The 18,460-nt window shown below is 37.9% G+C and overlaps 2 protein-coding genes across 2 annotated transcripts in view; one reads left to right on the forward strand and one right to left on the reverse strand.

Moving 5' to 3' along the window:
* LOC125246308 (tripartite motif-containing protein 16-like) overlaps window positions 1–18,460 on the forward strand; it is a 398,598-nt gene that overhangs the window by 23,637 nt on the left and 356,501 nt on the right. The gene's annotated exons all lie outside the window — the stretch shown is intronic.
* On the reverse strand, window positions 5,089–6,919 carry LOC125246350 (ladderlectin-like). The gene is made up of 6 exons (XM_048157323.1): window positions 6,835–6,919; window positions 6,636–6,714; window positions 6,331–6,425; window positions 5,719–5,844; window positions 5,338–5,446; window positions 5,089–5,188 (listed from the first exon to the last, which is right to left on the reverse strand). The coding sequence occupies exons 2-6, from the start codon at window positions 6,694–6,696 to the stop codon at window positions 5,121–5,123; spliced, it is 459 nt and encodes a 152-aa protein (XP_048013280.1). The 5' UTR covers window positions 6,697–6,714; window positions 6,835–6,919; the 3' UTR covers window positions 5,089–5,120.

An 18,460-nucleotide genomic window follows, 5' to 3' on the forward strand; every position in this document is an offset into this window, starting at 1 on the left:
CAGTCAAAATGACTGAATTTTCAACTTTTTATTTAGAATATATTTAAATCAAACTTGTTAGGCTATTATAGATAGCTATGCTAGTCTAGTGGTGTACTATCTAGCTTTAATATCATGATCTTTCAGAGTTTTTTAGGCAAGAATGTAGTTATTTAGACCTCAAATATGTGACTATTATATAATCATAGCCCTTATTTTATAAATTATAAATTGTTTAGACACTTTCTCAGATGTGAACTCCAGGCCGTCAGCAGCCGTTCAGTGCTCATGTACCCGCCGAGAACAGCTTCATCTCGACAACAGTCCTTGAACAATTTGCTGCTGGCTCTTATGTAGATAGTCGTTAAACATGAGGTATAATTCATTTTGGGTATATTAAACAGGCAATCTTTGGTCTTATTAATCTATTGTTCCAGAGCAAATCAATTTTGGTCAAGGGTAAAATTAAGTCTCAGAACTTTATATTTAGGCTATATTTAACTTAAATCCTGTACTAGAGCGCTGCTTTTGTACATTTGAACTGAATTGTTTGCTTGTGTTTATGTCCTGTTGTCTTTTATTATGGCTTTTGTTGTTAATTTAAATATTGTTGTTCAATAAATATTATTTTTTAGAAATAAAATGCTATATTTGGTATTGAGAAAGGGATCATGATATGGACTTCAGTGAAAGTTACATTATTACACCATTAGATGGAAGCAAAAACTTTATGAATGAGTCAAAACAAGGAAGTTGTTTTAGCACTGTCATGGGAAATCCCCTTAAAGTGTTAGCTCACCCAAAAAATGAATTTACTTCCACTAGTTCCGTCTTTTCGTCTTGGGCTGCTTTACAGAGAGTTTCCTTGGCGGATGTTTGCGAAGCTGCTACATGGCCTTCTCCATGTACCTTTGCATGGTTCTACAAGGTTAACGTGGCTGCTTCCCATGATGTGAGCTCTGCAGTCCTTTGGAGCAGCCCTAATGTTTGTAGTTGTGTGGCATTCCTCATCAGCGTGTTGATATGCATCATCCACTAGTGCTTAGCACTGCCTCTGGCGGTCAGGAGAAATGAAACAACCACAGTTACATACGTAACCAGCGTTTTGGTCTTATATAAAATGTCATGAGCTACTTAAAAATGAAATGTTTATGTTTTAGTTTACAAAACAAAAGCTTTGAGATTGAATTTGTAGCCAATTCTATGCAGCTATGTGAACATTTACCCCAGAATTGGCTGATGGCTGCATTGGGCCCACAGCAGTCTTCAGTCCATCAAGTTCCTCTGAGCTCATGGACATTCAATTTCAGGAACCTGGATGCCAGAATTTGTGTCACTCCGGATAAGACCACTGAAAGAGTTAGATATGACTGCCTCATCACACTATTTTTTGAATGGTACTGGTGCACCAGTTGCCACAGCTCAGAGTCAGACAGCTGCCTTCTAAAAATCAGCATCCTTGGGTAGAAAAACTTTGGACATCATGGAAAGTCAGTGGAGAAATGAATATAGTTTATCAAAACATCATAATATACATCATATGCAATTCACCTGCTATACTGATATATGTTCCTGAAGGTTCTCATCCCTTTTTAAAGTGAAAAAATACAGTCAAAAACATCATTGATCAAAAAATATCATTGATCAAACATGAGACTACAATAAACGATGACATGCACCCACTACAAGTGTTTCAGTGGCAGGGTGATTCCACCTAAATGTAGGACTGAACACCATCTTAAGTCATTCCTGCCTGCTGCCATCAGGTTCTTCAATATGCATTAACTGCTTTTTTTGTCTGTTTTATATTTATTTATAAATTTTTTTATTCATGTTTTTGTATTATCATAATAGGGCAGAGTATGTTTTTGTAATTTTGATTGTATAATAGTTTTTAATATTATTATCATAGGGTATAGCATGTTTTAGCTTATATATTAGGGGGTATTGTATGTTTTAATGCGAACGTTTTTTTTTTTTAGTTAAGTAGTCTGGTAGATAAATTGTTGTTTGTCTGTGTGCAAGGATTATGTGATTGCTGCTATTTTAACAAATATAATTTCCTGTGAAGGGTTAATAAATTATCTATTTATCTATCTGCAACAGCTTCCTCTGAAATCCTCTGCTTTGCATGCATAATATGCTAATGATATTAAAAGCCTGCAAGTTGTTGGGACTGGTTGCATGTTTGTAATGGTAGGAAACAGGAGCTGTTTGAAACCACGTCTTTGGCACACTGAAGATTTAAGGAGAAGATGCTTAGCAGTGGAGCTGACTGATGAATTTGCACATGGTTTGTCTTTAAGCATATTAATAACACCACATACAAACAATGTAACAACTGATTTTTACCACAGGGGTTCTTTAGGTAATGGTGATTTTCGTTATATTGACAAAAAAAAAATAAGCTCAACAGAAGTCATACATGTTTGAAATTGCACGCGAGTCAGTAAATGATCACAGTTTTAATTTTTGGGTGAATTATTCCTTGAATTAACAAATAAACTAATAACAATGATAATTTGTTCAAATTTGATTGAACGTTCTCTCTCTCTGCAATCAACTTGTGAGAGGGATTGTGATTATTTGACCTTTGTTACACTCGCTGACATTCTCTGAAAGACGATCACTGAGCATTGTGTCACGTCAAAAGCAAATAATTCTGAGAGTGACTATAATCACTGGAACTGTCTACACACAGGATACAGACAGCAAACAGATGCCTGTTTAATGTCTAACATACAGTACTTCACGCGCTTGAGCGCCTCCTGCAACAGGACAAATGGAAGAGTTTGCTTTGATGCATCCAGTGTGTTACTGTCAATAAATGACTGAACAAATGACTGCAATCCTGTTAGTTAGTGTATCTCTAAGAAACTGGATGTGTCCTCAAACCTGATTACTTCCACCAAAGCGGCACATGCAGCGGAGGCAGGTGTGTTGAGCTTCACAGACAGTTTGCACACAGCTTTTTAGTGTTCTGAATTTGTGAGGTGTCAGAGGTGGCCTAGGATCTGATTTTGTGGTGGGCAACTTTTTCCCTCCAGGCTTCGGTTGGCCAGAGTGCTTGTTCCCCAAATACACACTGCCAGCTCTTTCACAAACAAGCTGTCCTTAACATTCAGCTGCATCTTCCATTTTTCACAGTGTATAACTACACCTTCACCAATATTAACCTTGAAGAAAAATTTAAAAGTTAAAGGGTTAGTTCACCCAAAAATGAAATTTCTGTCTTTAAATACTCACCCTTGTGTTGTTGCAAACCCGTAAGCTCTATCTAAAAGTATTCTGTTCAGTCCCCATACATCTGTATACACTTGAATTAAAGTAACAATATCTCTAGTCAGAGGTCACGACCACTACTACAGATAAGATGACCAATATTACTTCTCTTACAGTAGCTTTGGTTTGGTCATTGAGTGGGGTGTGTTTGAATATGCGTGTGCATGTGCGTGTACAAGAGTTCAAGTGTTTGTGTGTGTGTGTGAGAGAGAGAGAGTAGGGGGCATCACTGTTCGACCTGACACCTAGATGAACACTTTACAGTTGGTTGTGTGACTGTAAATCATTCTCTTTAAATGCTATTGAAGGTAGAAACGTGAATATCAATGTCGTAACTTTAGAGACGGTCCCTTAATTTGCGAATATAAAACATTCAATGTCAAAGTAACCAGGGGAAAGTAACCGTAAAGACACTGAATTAAACATAAATGCAGCTTTTGTGTCTTTATCAGCTTTTCTGCATTTATACTGTCTCAGATAATCATCACACATTCACTTACCGCTTGCTCCATTTCTGTAAATCCGTTTTTATGAATGAATGATGACTTACTAGCCATTGCTCTGGTCTTAAAGTTCTTAAATCAAGAAGCATTTTCTTGACAAGTAAAAATTATTTTCTTGTTTTCAGGAAAAATAAGTCAAAATTAAGTGAGTTTTTTTTCTTAAAACAAGCAAAATAATCTGCCAGTGGGGTAATCAAAATAATCTTATATCAAACCAAAAATAAACTATATAATCTTGTTTTCAGTTTGGATTAAGATTATTTTGCTTATCCCATTGGCAGATTATTTTCCTTATTTTAAGGAAAAACTCACTTAATTTTGACTTATTTCTCCTGAAAACAAGAAAATAATTTTTACTTGTCAAGAAAATGCTTCTTGATTTAAGAACTTTAAAGATATTTTAAGTAAGAACAGCATTTTTTGCAGTGGGGAAATGTAGATTAAGGCAATGCTGAGGTGTCATCGAGTGTGATTGCATCTTGGATGAGGATGCTAATTTTGCAAGGGAGAGTTCAAATGTTCATTTCCTTTTCTCAGAGAGAAGTCCTCTCTTGGTCCAGACAGTCTGGCACCAGTCTTACAATTGTATGAGCTGTCCAAGCATTGTGAATTCGGAGCACAGAAAGACAAACACATTCACGACAGACTTGTTATTGGAATAGAGGACCGTTTGCCTACTGCTTTTTGCCTACTGTATAGTAGGGAAGTATGCGGGTCCAGACTCAGCTGAGATGATGAAAGAGAACCTTCTCTGATGTTGGAGATTGTCCTATTCTGTCATGAGAATCATTTTTTCCTATAATATTTCAGCAGTCATGTTCTGTTTTGTTTCTATCAGCTGTTTAGATTCAGAACTAGCAATGCCATAACAGTGAATGAATCACTATTGACCTGATCGGTCAAACTGGTATAGAAATTGTTCATGATTCGGTTTCTCACACCAAAATAGTAATGGGATATTTTATAAGACAGAAAACAAAAAGAGCGCTGGATGAGGATGATATTTGCCTAGGAAACAAACGTGTAAATGTCTTCTAGTGTTTGTCAATGATAAAGCAGCTGTGTGCAGCTTCCTTAAACTCCTCCCATGATGATTTCATCATTTAATGTCATTCTAATAACCATATCCTCAAACCTTGTGACACAATATTCTTATTTTTATACATTTATTTGATTTAACTCCACAACACACATGATTTGCTTTACTAATGCTTTTATTGATTAGAGAAGTGTTTCACAAGAGAGTAAAGCTTAGAAAAGATTCAAATGAAGTTTAATTGTATAATTTTATTTTTTTGTAAAGATCACAAAGTGTAAAATCAATGTGACTGTGGAGCAGGATGCCTGCATATGATCTCAAGCATCTGTAACACAAATATAGCCTATTTGGCCTGCACAGGTCCAGTCGTTCCAGCAACGCCTATCTGTAGGGTGGAAAAATGAAGTAAGTTATTCTGATCATTACAGGCACTTTGTGAAATCCAAATGAGCCATTACATGTTACTGTATGATATGAAATTACAGTAATGTAAATTATAATGTGAAGTATTCAAAAACCAGACTGCATGCTTACAGGACAAGTTGATCCCCACACAGTTCTCAGTACCCAGATTGTCAGGTTCTCCAGCACACCAGCTGGTAAAGTCATACACAGTTCCATCAGTCCACAACCACTGTCCTTCCTAAAGAGCAAAGACATGATTATAAGAGTGCACTACTGTACTCAGACTTCAGTAATCAATTTCAGCTTTATCCCATCTTCATTAGAACATTGCATTTACGGTTTAGAGCAGATATTCCAGTCTACTAATTCTAGACTAACAGTAGTAGACATGTCAAAGCAACATTACTTATAGTCAACAAAATGTGTTAAAGGGACCATCAAAAAACAAGTGAAACTGAAATTCCAGTCTACAAATAAATAGGTCTCTTAAGTACACACAATTTAACTTACTTGTTCACCATCATGAGCACCAATCCAAGCACGTGAGGAAGAAGAAGGCAACAGACCCAGCAGAAACTCATTTTCCAGTTTATTATGCACAGATGCGAGATTCGCACCAAGATCTTGGCAGTTTCTCTAAAGAGACAGATTTTTTATTGTCAATATTGCGATTATTTGCTCAGTATCAGTTTTCTGTATTATTTATTTGCAGAAAAGAAAGGTTTACTTTAAAATTTATAAAAATCACCATTCCCAGTGTTTAACTACTATGTACTAATATTTAAATTAATCAATTGATTCAGTGCACTTATTGTTTAGATACATGTTTTTGCATTGTACTTGCATTTAAAAAAAATACCTGCATGTAATTACATCTGTAATTAGATCAATGATTACACTGTTGACTTTCCTTACACCTTAACCCACCCTTAAACCTACCCATACCACCATAACTGTCCCTAACCTAACCTGTATCCACCTCAATAGCAGCACAAGTGATTTGCAATACAACATCAACACAAGTACATTGTACCTTATTGATTTATTGATTTATCTAGATGTAGTGAAAGACACCTAATGTAAAGTTTGAACAAATCACCTTGTTGTATCTTAACACATTACCTCTGCTGTGATCCAGTTAACTGACGGAGAGAAGTACTTGAAGCACCGGAGTCCAAAACTTGACCATCCAGCGGGGCATTTCAAGACTAAATCAACTGCATCCAGTACATAAATGTTAGGGCATTCGTAATATTCACAGCAAAGTATGTTTTTATTTTTTCATTATTATTTTATGTAGTTTATTTTATGTTTGTGTGATTTTGTGCCTAAATTAGGTGTACTTTAACACTGTAAATCCCTCAATAATCATGCAAATATTAGTAAATGGAATAGAAATGGTTTTTACAATTAAATGTTTTGGTTACCTTCTGCATTCCCCATGGAGAAGATGATGAAAAGAAGCATTAGACTTCTCAGCACTGCCATGATGAACCTGAAATGAACCTAGAAATGAATAAGCAGGAAAAGTCAAATGTCTGCACTCATATGTGGATTCTCAATGTAATATAAAGACAAAGATAATTTAGAAATGTTATTCAGTAGGTTTTTGTTCCCAAAACTCACTTTGGTTTGGTTGTCGCCTGTAGAATCTCAGAGGAAGATTTTGTGAAGTTCCAGAAACAGCTCTGCTTTTATACTTTACTTAACGTCAAGTGTGTGTGAGCTTATAGTCACGATGTTATGCAATTGTTTGATGTAGAATTTATGTACTCAGGAAATAAAATCCTAATATTGGAGAATGGTGTAAGATGAGCCTGTGGAATAAATGTTAGTTCAGCCAAATATATTTCTAAGTATTTTGAATATTTGTTAAGTGTTAAGGTAAATAAAGGATATATTCCCCATTAAATATTTGAAATAGCATAAATTATGAATTACAGTCATTTCCTTCTGTATAAACTTTAAGAAACAACTAAAACTTTTTTTGTGAACAGTGCCTGTTCATAAATTCCTAATGTGTATATCTAATTCATTCTAATATCTGATCTAGGAAGAAAGAACAAGTTGACTAACATGATGCGCGATCTGTCGTCTTTTTCTGAACGAAGTCCAATCTGATAGTCCTCAGAAAATTAACTGTAATTTAGTTAATACTAATCAAAAAAAAATTAGACTTGTCTAAAGAAACGTTGAAATGTCAGGTTTTAAATTGTGTAAGTCAAATTGAAAACAAAAATTCTCTGTTTATGTAATCTGTATGAAAAGAGACACATGTCAGACGGCCATGATTCAGCTCATTATCCGCTAATGCAGCCACGCCCACGGAGCGAGTGCTATTCAGACGCAAATTCTGAGGCAATACATGCATACGTCGTCGCAATCGTGTGTTTATTACCTTTAAAAGTGTTAATCTGGTTAGCGATCTCTGGAAGCCTCTGTTAGTTCCTGGAATGTCACATGGTATGCCTGTCCTTCTTTAGAGTAATTTGTGGACTAAAGGTGCACAGAGCACCCTCCGGTTGCAAGTATGAATTGAAAACACAGTATCCAGCTCTCACAGTGATGACTAGAAATACTGAATAAATATTACTCCTCTGTATAGAAAACTGACATAAACATATGAGAATCCATCAATATTTCTCCAAATGTGCATGCTTTTAAGCATATTAAGAAATTACGGTCAATATAAGATTTTAAGAGTCAAAATGTGAAGCTTGAGTCTTAGATCTTTTTAATGATGTATAGTTTGTCAACTGCACATTAACATTTAGGCTATATAATATACCAAATATATTAGCCTATATGAAATGCCATAGAGGTAGGAATGTTCAGACGCTTCGCATCACAGAAATACATTATATTTTAAAGTATATTAAAATAGAAAACCATTATTTGGTTAGAGACTTGAGACTTCTTTTAAAACCATTAGTAATGCATCCAATCTTTTGACTGGTACTGTAATTTAACATAGGCCTATACAAAATTTTCACATAATGTGCAATAATATGTGCATGCATGAGATCTCAAAAATCATGTTTTTTTTGTCAAGAGTGGACATTAATCCTGTTATCAGCATGATCACAAAGGGTTTTTTCACACATCCTACCTGACTGAAAGAGCTCATTATGCGGCTCTTTTGTCTTCTCAGGTGTGAATCACAGCATTATTCATGAAGATTCACGCCTCTACGCATACTGTGTTTCTTGACAAAAAGTGTCTTACAAAATCAAAATCAATTTATATGAATGAGTAGGCAGGATAATTTTTACATAATTGTGAAGCAAAAACTCTAGTCTACAACCTCCAATACCCAGAAGTCTTGTGAACACAGATTTAATATATTTGTTTGGCCTTATTTCAGTGACTTAAGTTTTCTGTTTTTTCAATAACCACGCATAAACGTTATTCTTTCAAAAATTGAAACATGTACATACATGTTCCTCACATATTATTGTAGCCTAGTTCGTGCTGAATACAGTGTAATGATACATTTTCCATTAATATGTTTATGAGTAACTGAAAAAAGCACAAATGTCAGGGCATGTCAAAACTTCTCCAGGGCCCCAAAAATCCTCAGACCCCAGAGGGTTAAACTAGCAAAAGTGGATTCGGACACGCCCTAAGTGCACTTGCGGCATGCGCTTTAGACCATGTGATTGTTAAAATAGGGCCCTTCATGCTATTCTGCATTGGTCATCAAGTAATTTCTTCTTCACAGAGCTAAAAAGTTACGGCACGATTAATTACTCTTTTCATCACTATACCGCCACAGCAAAAACTGTATATTGCTCCCAGTTTTAGAACATTTTTGGTGCGAAACGATTTCAAATTTTGGGGGCCAGAGGGGGGCCTTATTTAGCACATATACTGTATTTAATGAACAAGTAAGTTGTTAGTAAGATGCTATGGTGTTTACCTTCATGTCGTCTACTCTTCAGCACAATGTAAATCACAAAAACTTCAACATAACAGAAACTCTTTTAAATATCAAACATAACATTAAACTCTAGCTGGTCTTTCCCTTCCAGTGCACTGAAACGTTGGCATGAAAACATGAAAAAAAAAAATATATATATATATCTTTGCACCCAGAATGTGATTTCTCCAATTTAGAACACAATTCAGAGCAGAAATGGAAAACAAATTGTTTTTCAGTCCGGTTTATTTGAGGAACAACAGTATTTTTATTCTGTTTCCAGAGTTCTGAAGTCTCTTTTCCAAAAGTATTACCGATAAGAACAAAATAATGAATAATAGGCACTCTTCTTAGAATAAAATACATTTTGTGCTAACAAGTTTTGAAAAAATGCTTTCTGCATGAAGCAAATTTAACCAGATAAACATGCATCAAGCTAAATTTAAGAAGCTAAAGTTCAGCTACATTTTACACTGTCACGCCCACATACAATAGACTATTTCACATAACAGTAGGCTATTTCACTGACCTGAAAACAACTCTGTTCAGAGCTGTGGTCTGTTTGTACAATACAAGGAAACTGAGAAAAGGTATTCACAGGAAGACCAACAAATCCATATTTATTCTAGATATTTTCCATGACAATCACTGATAATGGAGATAATATTGTTAATGTCAACATTTAAAGACCGGTTAAAAACATTTTTAAATATTTGCAAAATGTGTCAACACGCAAAGTTTCTTGCTTTCTATGATGAACTGCTCGGTTTTTGCCATCATCATCATCAGAAGATTAAGTGAAGATTTAATGAGTTATATAATTGTGAGATATAAAAAGGAAATATAATTTAAAATTATTTTTTATAAGTATTAAAATGCAATGTATATGACTCTGACAATAATGTAGGATCACTGTGATCAGGCTTGGGAGGGTTACTTTAAAAATGTATTTTGTTACAGTTATAAATTACTTCATAAAAAAGTATTCAGTTACGTAATCCGAGTACCACAATATGAAAGTAATGTAATCTGATTACTTTTGGATTACTTCAAGGTCACATATATGATCGGGACAGTGACCATTCCATCTACTGTCCCGAGCGTCTTTCACAAGTTCTGAAAGGTAGTTTAAACCAGAATGCATGCGTTGGCAATAATGCATAGACTGTCATTGTGTGAAAATGTGGAAAGTGTTAAAGCAAAGACTATAATTGTATTTTAATTGTACTTGTTTAGAATAACAGCCGCCGCGTTTGCAGACTTTATTGGTGTTATTGCCCGCACTTAAGCTTTAGTTAGTTTCGGTTTTCAGCCATTCACGGGTTTAGGCTTTTGCAGTGCTGATTTGCAAAGCGGGCCTGGCGAGGCTAAGCATACTTAAGCTCGTGTAATTCAGAAGTGAGCAGGACTAGCGAGCTGGCAGTGGTGACGGACGCAAGAGCGCGTAAGTGTTTTGCTTAATATCTGTTCTGGGTCAGTTGCTTCGTTTATTATTTGCTGCTAGGAAGGATTTAATTCATATCTGTGTTTGTCCTATTTCCTACCTCGACTATAATTGTATTTTAATTGTACTTGTTTAGAATAACAGCCGCCGCGTTTGCAGACTTTATTGGTGTTATTGCCCGCACTTAAGCTTTAGTTAGTTTCGGTTTTCAGCCATTCACGGGTTTACGCTTTTGCAGTGCTGATTTGCAAGGCGGGCCTAGCTCGTTTCAATCACGTGTTAATAAGCAGTATATTAATTGTGTGTGCGCGCTGTCGCGGAAGCGTCAGCGGGAGTGTTCAGCCTCCTCGTGTGAAGACCGACTCGGGTAAAGACCTGCGACTCTACCTGCGCGACTCCACCGAGCAACGAAACCAGTAGGCACTTAAGTTTCTTCCCTCCTTTCACACTTTTCCTCAGCATGTGCTTTCAACTCATTCCTGTTGTCTCTCGGCAACACTCCACTAACCCACGTAAAAGGCAGCGCAATGCTTCTAACCTGCGGTCCATTTACTCTTCTAACACTAATACTCCTCTTTCTGTCTCTGTGGGTCTATGGAATTGTCAGTCAGCAGTTAACAAAGCTGACTTCATTCCAGCCTTTGCTACTAATTCTTCTCTTAATATCTTGGGCTTGACTGAGACCTGGATTCGTCCAGAGGACTCAGCAACCCCTGCTGCTCTCTCTAACATCTTCACTTTCTCTCATACCCCTCACCAATCTGGGAGGGATGGGGGCACAGGTCTTCTCATTTCTGACAATTGGAAATACTCGACTCATTCCTCTCTGTGCAACTACAATTCATTTGAGTTTCATGCTATTACAATCTCAATTCCTGTCAAAATTCATATCGTAGTAATTTATCGCCCCCCAGGCCAACTAGGTACCTTTGTAGAGGAACTGGACATGCTGCTGTCCTCATTCCCAGAGGATGGTAGCCCACTTGTAGTTTTTGGCGATTTTAACATTCATCTAGAGAAGCCTTATGCTTCAGACTTCCACTCTCTTCTAGCCTCATTCGATCTTAATCGGCTCATCACCACAAGTACACACAAATCTGGCAACCAGCTTGATCTCATTTACACACGCAACTGCATCACCGACAACATTCTGGTAAAACCTCTGCACTTTTCTGATCATTTTTTCATTACTTTTAATCTTCAACTCCCCATTTGTTCACCACCAACCCCGCTACCAGTTACCTTCAGACGAAACCTGCGCTCTCTTTCTTCTTCTGATCTTTCCTCTACTGTATCATCCTCCCTTCCCTCACCCTCACAATTCTCATCTCTGGATGTGAATACAGCAACAGACACTTTATGTTCCACATTAACTTCTTCTCTAGATAGTATCTGTCCTCTGTCATCCAGGCCTGCACGTGCCACTCCCTCTAATCCCTGGTTATCTGATGTTCTTTGTGAACATCGGACCAAACTCAGGGCTGCAGAGAGGAAGTGGCACAAATCAAAAGACCAATTTGACCTATGTAGCTATCAGTCTCTGCTCTCATCCTTTTCTGCTGAAATTCATGCTGCTAAATCCTCCTATTTCCACAACAAAATCAACAGCGCTTCAAACACATGTACACTTTTGAAAACATTCAACTCTCTCCTCTGTCCCCCTCCACCACCACCCACCTCATCCCTTACTGCTGATAATTTTGCTACATTTTTCACTGACAAAACATCTACCATCAGCAGTCAGTTCTCCGCTCCGCACACACAGGAACTCAGACCAACCACACACACAGCCACACACCTCCTCTCTTCATTCTCCCCCCTCACTGAGACAGAAGTATCCAAACTTCTCCTCTCCAATCATCCTACTACCTGCCCTCTAGATCCCATCCCCACACACCTTCTACAAGCCATCGCTCCCACACTTTTACCAGCACTGACACACATCATCAACACATCTCTCCACACTGGCACTTTCCCTAACACATTCAAGCAGGCTCGGGTAACCCCACTGCTTAAGAAACCCACATTAAACACGTCTCTTGTCGACAGCTACAGACCTGTTTCTTTACTACCATTCATAGGAAAAACACTTGAACGAGTTGTTTTCAACCAGGTGTCATTTTTCCTCTCACAGAGCAACCAATTGGATGTCAATCAATCTGGTTTCAAGAGTGGCCACTCGACTGAGACTGCACTGCTGTCGGTCACTGAATCCCTGCGGATTGCAAAGGCTGATACCAAATCATCAGTTCTCATTCTGCTCGATCTATCTGCTGCCTTTGACACGGTGAATCATCAGATCCTCCTGTCCACCCTCTCATCACTGGGCATCACAGGTACTCCACTTCTCTGGTTTGAATCCTATCTCACAGGAAGGTCTTTCAGGGTTGCCTGGAGAGGGGAGGTATCCAAAGCTCATCAACTGACCACAGATGTTCCTCAGGGTTCAGTTCTTGGAGCCCTCCTCTTCTCCATTTACACTACATCACTTGGTCCCATCATTCAGGCACATGGTTTCTCCTACTATTGCTATGCTGATGACACACAACTCTTCCTTTCATTCCAACCAGATGATCCCACAGTAGCTGCACGAATCTCAAGCTGTCTGGCGGACATCTCGGCATGGATGAAAGAACATCATCTACAGCTCAACCTGGCTAAGACTGAGCTTCTCGTCTTCCCTGCCAATCCGACTCTAAATCATGATTTCAGCATCCAGCTAGGCACATCCTCAATTACCCCATCAAATTCGGCCAGAAATCTTGGAGTAATCCTTGATGATCAACTGACCTTCAAATACCACATTGCAAAGACAGCTCGGTCATGCAGATTTGCACTTTACAACATCAGGAAAATCAGGCCCTTTCTAACAGAACATGCAACACAACTTCTGGTCCAGGCTCTGGTCATTTCTAGGCTTGATTACTGCAATGCACTTCTGGCTGGACTGCCATCATGCACAATCAAGCCTCTACAAATGATTCAGAACGCAGCAGCACGTCTCGTCTTCAACGAGCCCAAAAGAGCTCTCTTCATCTCTCTTCACTGGCTACCACTTGCTGCTTGCATCAAATTCAAGGCGTTGACGCTTGCTTACAGATCCACCACAGGCTCAGTACCCTCCTACTTCCACTCACTCTTACGAGTCTACACTCCTACCAGAAACCTGCGCTCATTAAAGGAGCGAAGGCTTGTGGTACCATCACAGAGAGGCACGAAATCACTTTCCAGAACATTCTCATTCACTGTCCCTTGCTGGTGGAATGATCTTCCTGCCTCCATCCGGAATGCGGAATCCCTGGCAATATTCAAAAGACAGCTGAAAACCCATCTCTTTCATGAGCACTTAACCTCATCTTAAAAAAAAACAAAAAAAAAACTTCTTATTCCTTTCCTTTCACTTCCTCTAATCCCTCTCTATTGTATCTTAGGATAATCTGAGCACTGCCTATAACTTGTATTATGAGCACTTCTTGTCTATTTGCCTCGTCATGACGACTCGCTTGTTGTATTCCTCACTTGTAAGTCGCTTTGGATAAAACCGTCTGCCAAATGAATAAATGTAAATGTAAATGTAAATGCAAAGGTGCCTCAATAAATAACACCCCCGCGTTGCATCGATGCATCGTATCGTTAGACATTAGATCTATGTATCGATTTATTTCTGCTGTTCCAAAAGCGCCATCTGCTGTCAAAGCGTACTGCATTTTCATTCAGAGCGACTCCTGTTTTTTTTTTTCTGATTTTTTTTTTTTCTCAGACCAATGCGAAGATCGACCCATATTTTCACACAGCTTACATGCAGAGTTGTAAACATTAACCGGTGGATTAATAAGGAGCTATATATTTATTTTAAAAAATTACTTTGTCAAAAAAAAAATTGAACTGTTGTTGAAAGTGTCATTTTATGGTTTAGGATGTTACTACAAACACTGCATCTCTGGTTCATACCCACTCTCTCTCTCTTGTACAATTTACCAGCCCTCTCTCATGATTGGATTTTATTACTGCAGTTATGATAGACAAAATTACAGCAGGTCTTGCATACTGTCCAGATTGGTGGTAACAACATGGCATCGCCCTATGTGGGGTTATCACATGTGTATCCAAACTACACAGGCTCCATCCCAGATATAGAAATATCTCTGCAATCACAGATCTTGCAGTTTCTTCAACCAGGAGATGGAGTAATTGTTGAAGGGGTTCCAGATTGAGAAGATGCAGACAGAAGGGGAGGCGACACTCATTATCCCTCCACTGAGGAAAGAATATTTTTGTTGTATGAATATCTGAACATGTACTAAAAGAAAGAACAGAGCCTCACATAGCTGGGCAATTCCACGCAAAGGTCATCCTTACCATGAAAAAAAAAGAACAAAACCCTTTTTTAAGTTGTCCATTTAGTTCTGTAATATACTGTATTAATGTGCTCTAACAGAAATTTTAAGAAAATTGCCTTATCCACAACATATGAGGTAAGCAACAATGCTTAAATAAAATTTTCAACCAACCACATTTCATGCTTTCAAAAAAGGGATTAATAGAATCTAGCCTATATGATGAAATTCGTTCAAAAACTCTGAATGAAACAAATCTTCATTCATTAATTTCAAACGATTTTACATAATTCATTTAAATTAATAAATATTTTAATAGACTCATTTATAACATATAGACATTTATAAATCAACTCATTTATAACATTTTGTCAGATTTTGTTTGGTTGTCTGTTTCGTTTTCAGAATCATGGGAGAATTGTGATCTCTATATCTATCTATAAAAAAAAATAAAAATTAACGAATCGCACTTCAAGAGAGCTTGTCACTGCTGAGCCATGTGAAGGATTTGTTCAAAATGAATGAATCTTTCATGATTGACCCACAGTTTGGTCGCCGGAGGGTGAGGACTGTAAGACTTGATTTTCCTGCTAGACAAAAACTGAGATCAAGTGCCCTGCAATAAAGCTTATCTGGAGAGAAGATCTCAAAGAAATAGCATAGGACAACGCCTTGCCCTCACACATCTACAGTATGTCTCCTTCCCCCTGACTCAAGTTACTGAAAGTTTATATTCTATGTATAATGTAACTTGTGTATCTATTGTTTTATACTTTCATGTTTGGTATCATTTTAAATGTCAATTGATAAAATGGTCTCAATTTCACAGCAGTCACTAGTATTATGAAGAAGATGGAAAACTAAGGAAAATTCTGTCCTCTTTTTGGGTGGTGCCTTTTGTGCAAACCCACTCCTCTCCCCAAACAGGTGTTGGTGTAGTAAAAATTTACAACCCTTTTGTTCTGGTCTTGGTATATAAAGTGAAGTGCAAAGCAGTCATGGGGGATTTACAGGCCCCCATACAGTAATGGACAAGTGTCTTAAAACACTAATCCACCACTGTGTGCATGTGCATTTCAGCTGATGTTATGCATTTATTATTTCTGAATTGGCTTCTAATTGTCCAACTATGAAATTGACATACATTTTTACTTGACAAATAAAATGTTATATTTGATCTACTCTGGATTCTTCTGAAATCATTATGACCAGTAGATTATTGGAGTCCGTATTTCCGTAAATCTGCGTCAGGATCGATTAAAACAAAAAAGGCTCAATGAAAGGAGCATGTTGCACATCATGGGACTTTTTGATTTTTGTTTATCAACTTAGCAAGTTGCAGTATCATGACTAAGAAAACTGTGTTTTTGCAGCACAGTCTCACCCCCTACTCGTCAAATGTCTGACGCATGGTCAAGAGACCCTGGCGTCACTTTTTAACGCACTGGGTATACCTTTGGCGTTATTTTTCAACGTGCAGGGTAGTCCGATAGACTTCTATAGAACTCAACAGCGTGAGTTCTATAGAATAATGCTCTATCAATGGAGCATTATGTCCAATATTCAAATATGTGGTTTTAATGTTCTACATTTCTCATTATTAGGTCAATTGGACACTAAAGTATGCTCCTACTAAATGACCCTGTATGATATCTGTACTGTGTTACAAAACCATGATAATGTACGGCATCTGGTTGATATCAATTTTGATTGCTTGTTTTACACCAAACACCATAGGCAACACTGATTAGAGTAGCCTGGGTATCTCCTACATCTGCCACTTTCACTGTATGATTATAATAATAATCCTGTGTCAATCTAGAGATGCATATTCTGAATTGCATTGTGCTTCATGTGTTCCTCTCTTTCCTGTATACAGCCAAATTAAACTGTATCTTGATTGTAATTCTTATCTGTGACTGTGGATCTGATGTCTCACTTTGGTATACTTTTACCAACACAGGTGAGCCGCAAAACCTGCAGCTCTTGTTTCGCACCCATCTCCCAAAAAAACAATTAGCCGCCAAAAAAGTGACCCTGGACAGGAAGTGGGGGGAAAGGGTCCTAAAAAATAGAAAAGAGTGGTGGACTCTGCCCATATTGCAGTAAGTAGAAATGCTCATATTTCATTAAGCAATATGATTTGTTTCACTTTCATTAATATTGTGTGATAGGGAAAGGGCCTCATTTTACAAAAATAAGTTTAATCTGTCAGTGAATGAATTTGAGGTAGTCATAGATGGCATTGGTGTAACATATTATTTTAATTAATTTGTAATTTGCTTGACATGCATGGAATAGAATGCGCATGTGAACGCCATCGGTCTTTATTCAAGAACCGCCAAAATATCTTTATTCAAGAACCGCTATGAAGCCAAAACAATCTCTGTTACCTAAATTATCCGTTTATCACTGTAAAGCCACTTTGAAGCAATCTACATTGTTAAAAGTGCTATATAAATGAAGATGACTTGACTTGACTTTCTTTTTGACCAGGCGCTCATGTACATTTGTTTACATATACAACCGGCTACATTGTAAATATAACCTTGCTTTAGTACCACACAGGTACTGCAGTATGCGTATTACTGAAGTCTCTGTCTCTGCTAAAGGCAGATCACAGAATTCAGACCCAGAGTCACTATTAAAGACAGTCTTGCATGATTATGTTAGTAGATAACATGCTCCTACCTTGCACTACCATGCATGAAAGCCATGCTGTGTGCAACATATATGTTGTTAAAAGCAAGGCCATATTCCAGGTGTCCTGTTATTGGAGGAAAATTCTCGTCTTCTATCCAGGACGCCAAGATTTTCAAGATGGCGCCTGCTGGTGTGTTGGCTGCACGTCTTTCTCTGTGTGCTTCATGTGTTTTATTGTTTTTATTGTTAGTCTTTTGTTCTCTTCCTCAATGGAGCCAGTCTCTCTGGACTTATGATCGGCAAACGCTACTTCATATTCAAACAGTTGTATCTAGTCTCTCGTGCACGGACAAATGGCATATTCCTCCCTGGCTTACACCGCTACCGACCGAGATAATTCGATCAACGGAGAATGCCGGTGGAAGGAAGAAACGCAGAAGGAAGCGCGGATGTAGAGCAGGTGTGTCTGCTAAAACAAGGAGATCTCGGATCGCTTCGGCCTTGAGGACGGGTGATTTGCGACTCCCATGTCTTCGTGCGGTTTATCCAGAGGAGCTGTGTGCTTCTCGCCCTAGACTCTCTCTCTCAAGATTGTTCTACCGCAAGAGTGGCCCTAATCTGGACAATTTGCGCTACGTTAGGAAGGACGACGGCCCCGGAGGTACTTGTGTGACAATTAGGAATGCTTCGGTAAGGATGGCGTTAGTCAATGCCAGATCCCTTACAAATAAGACATTCATCTTAAATGACTTTTATACATCAAATGATTTGGATTTTATGTTTATTGTGGAAACATGGATGAACGCAGTGGATCTCACTCCTATTATGGAAGTAACTCCAACCACATGTGATTTCTTTAGTTCACCTAGAAACTGTGGGCGGGGTGGTGGCCTTGCTATTATTTTTAAC

This window comes from Megalobrama amblycephala, linkage group LG14 (genome assembly GCF_018812025.1).
Source record: "Megalobrama amblycephala isolate DHTTF-2021 linkage group LG14, ASM1881202v1, whole genome shotgun sequence".
Classification (NCBI taxonomy): Eukaryota; Metazoa; Chordata; class Actinopteri; order Cypriniformes; family Xenocyprididae; genus Megalobrama; species Megalobrama amblycephala.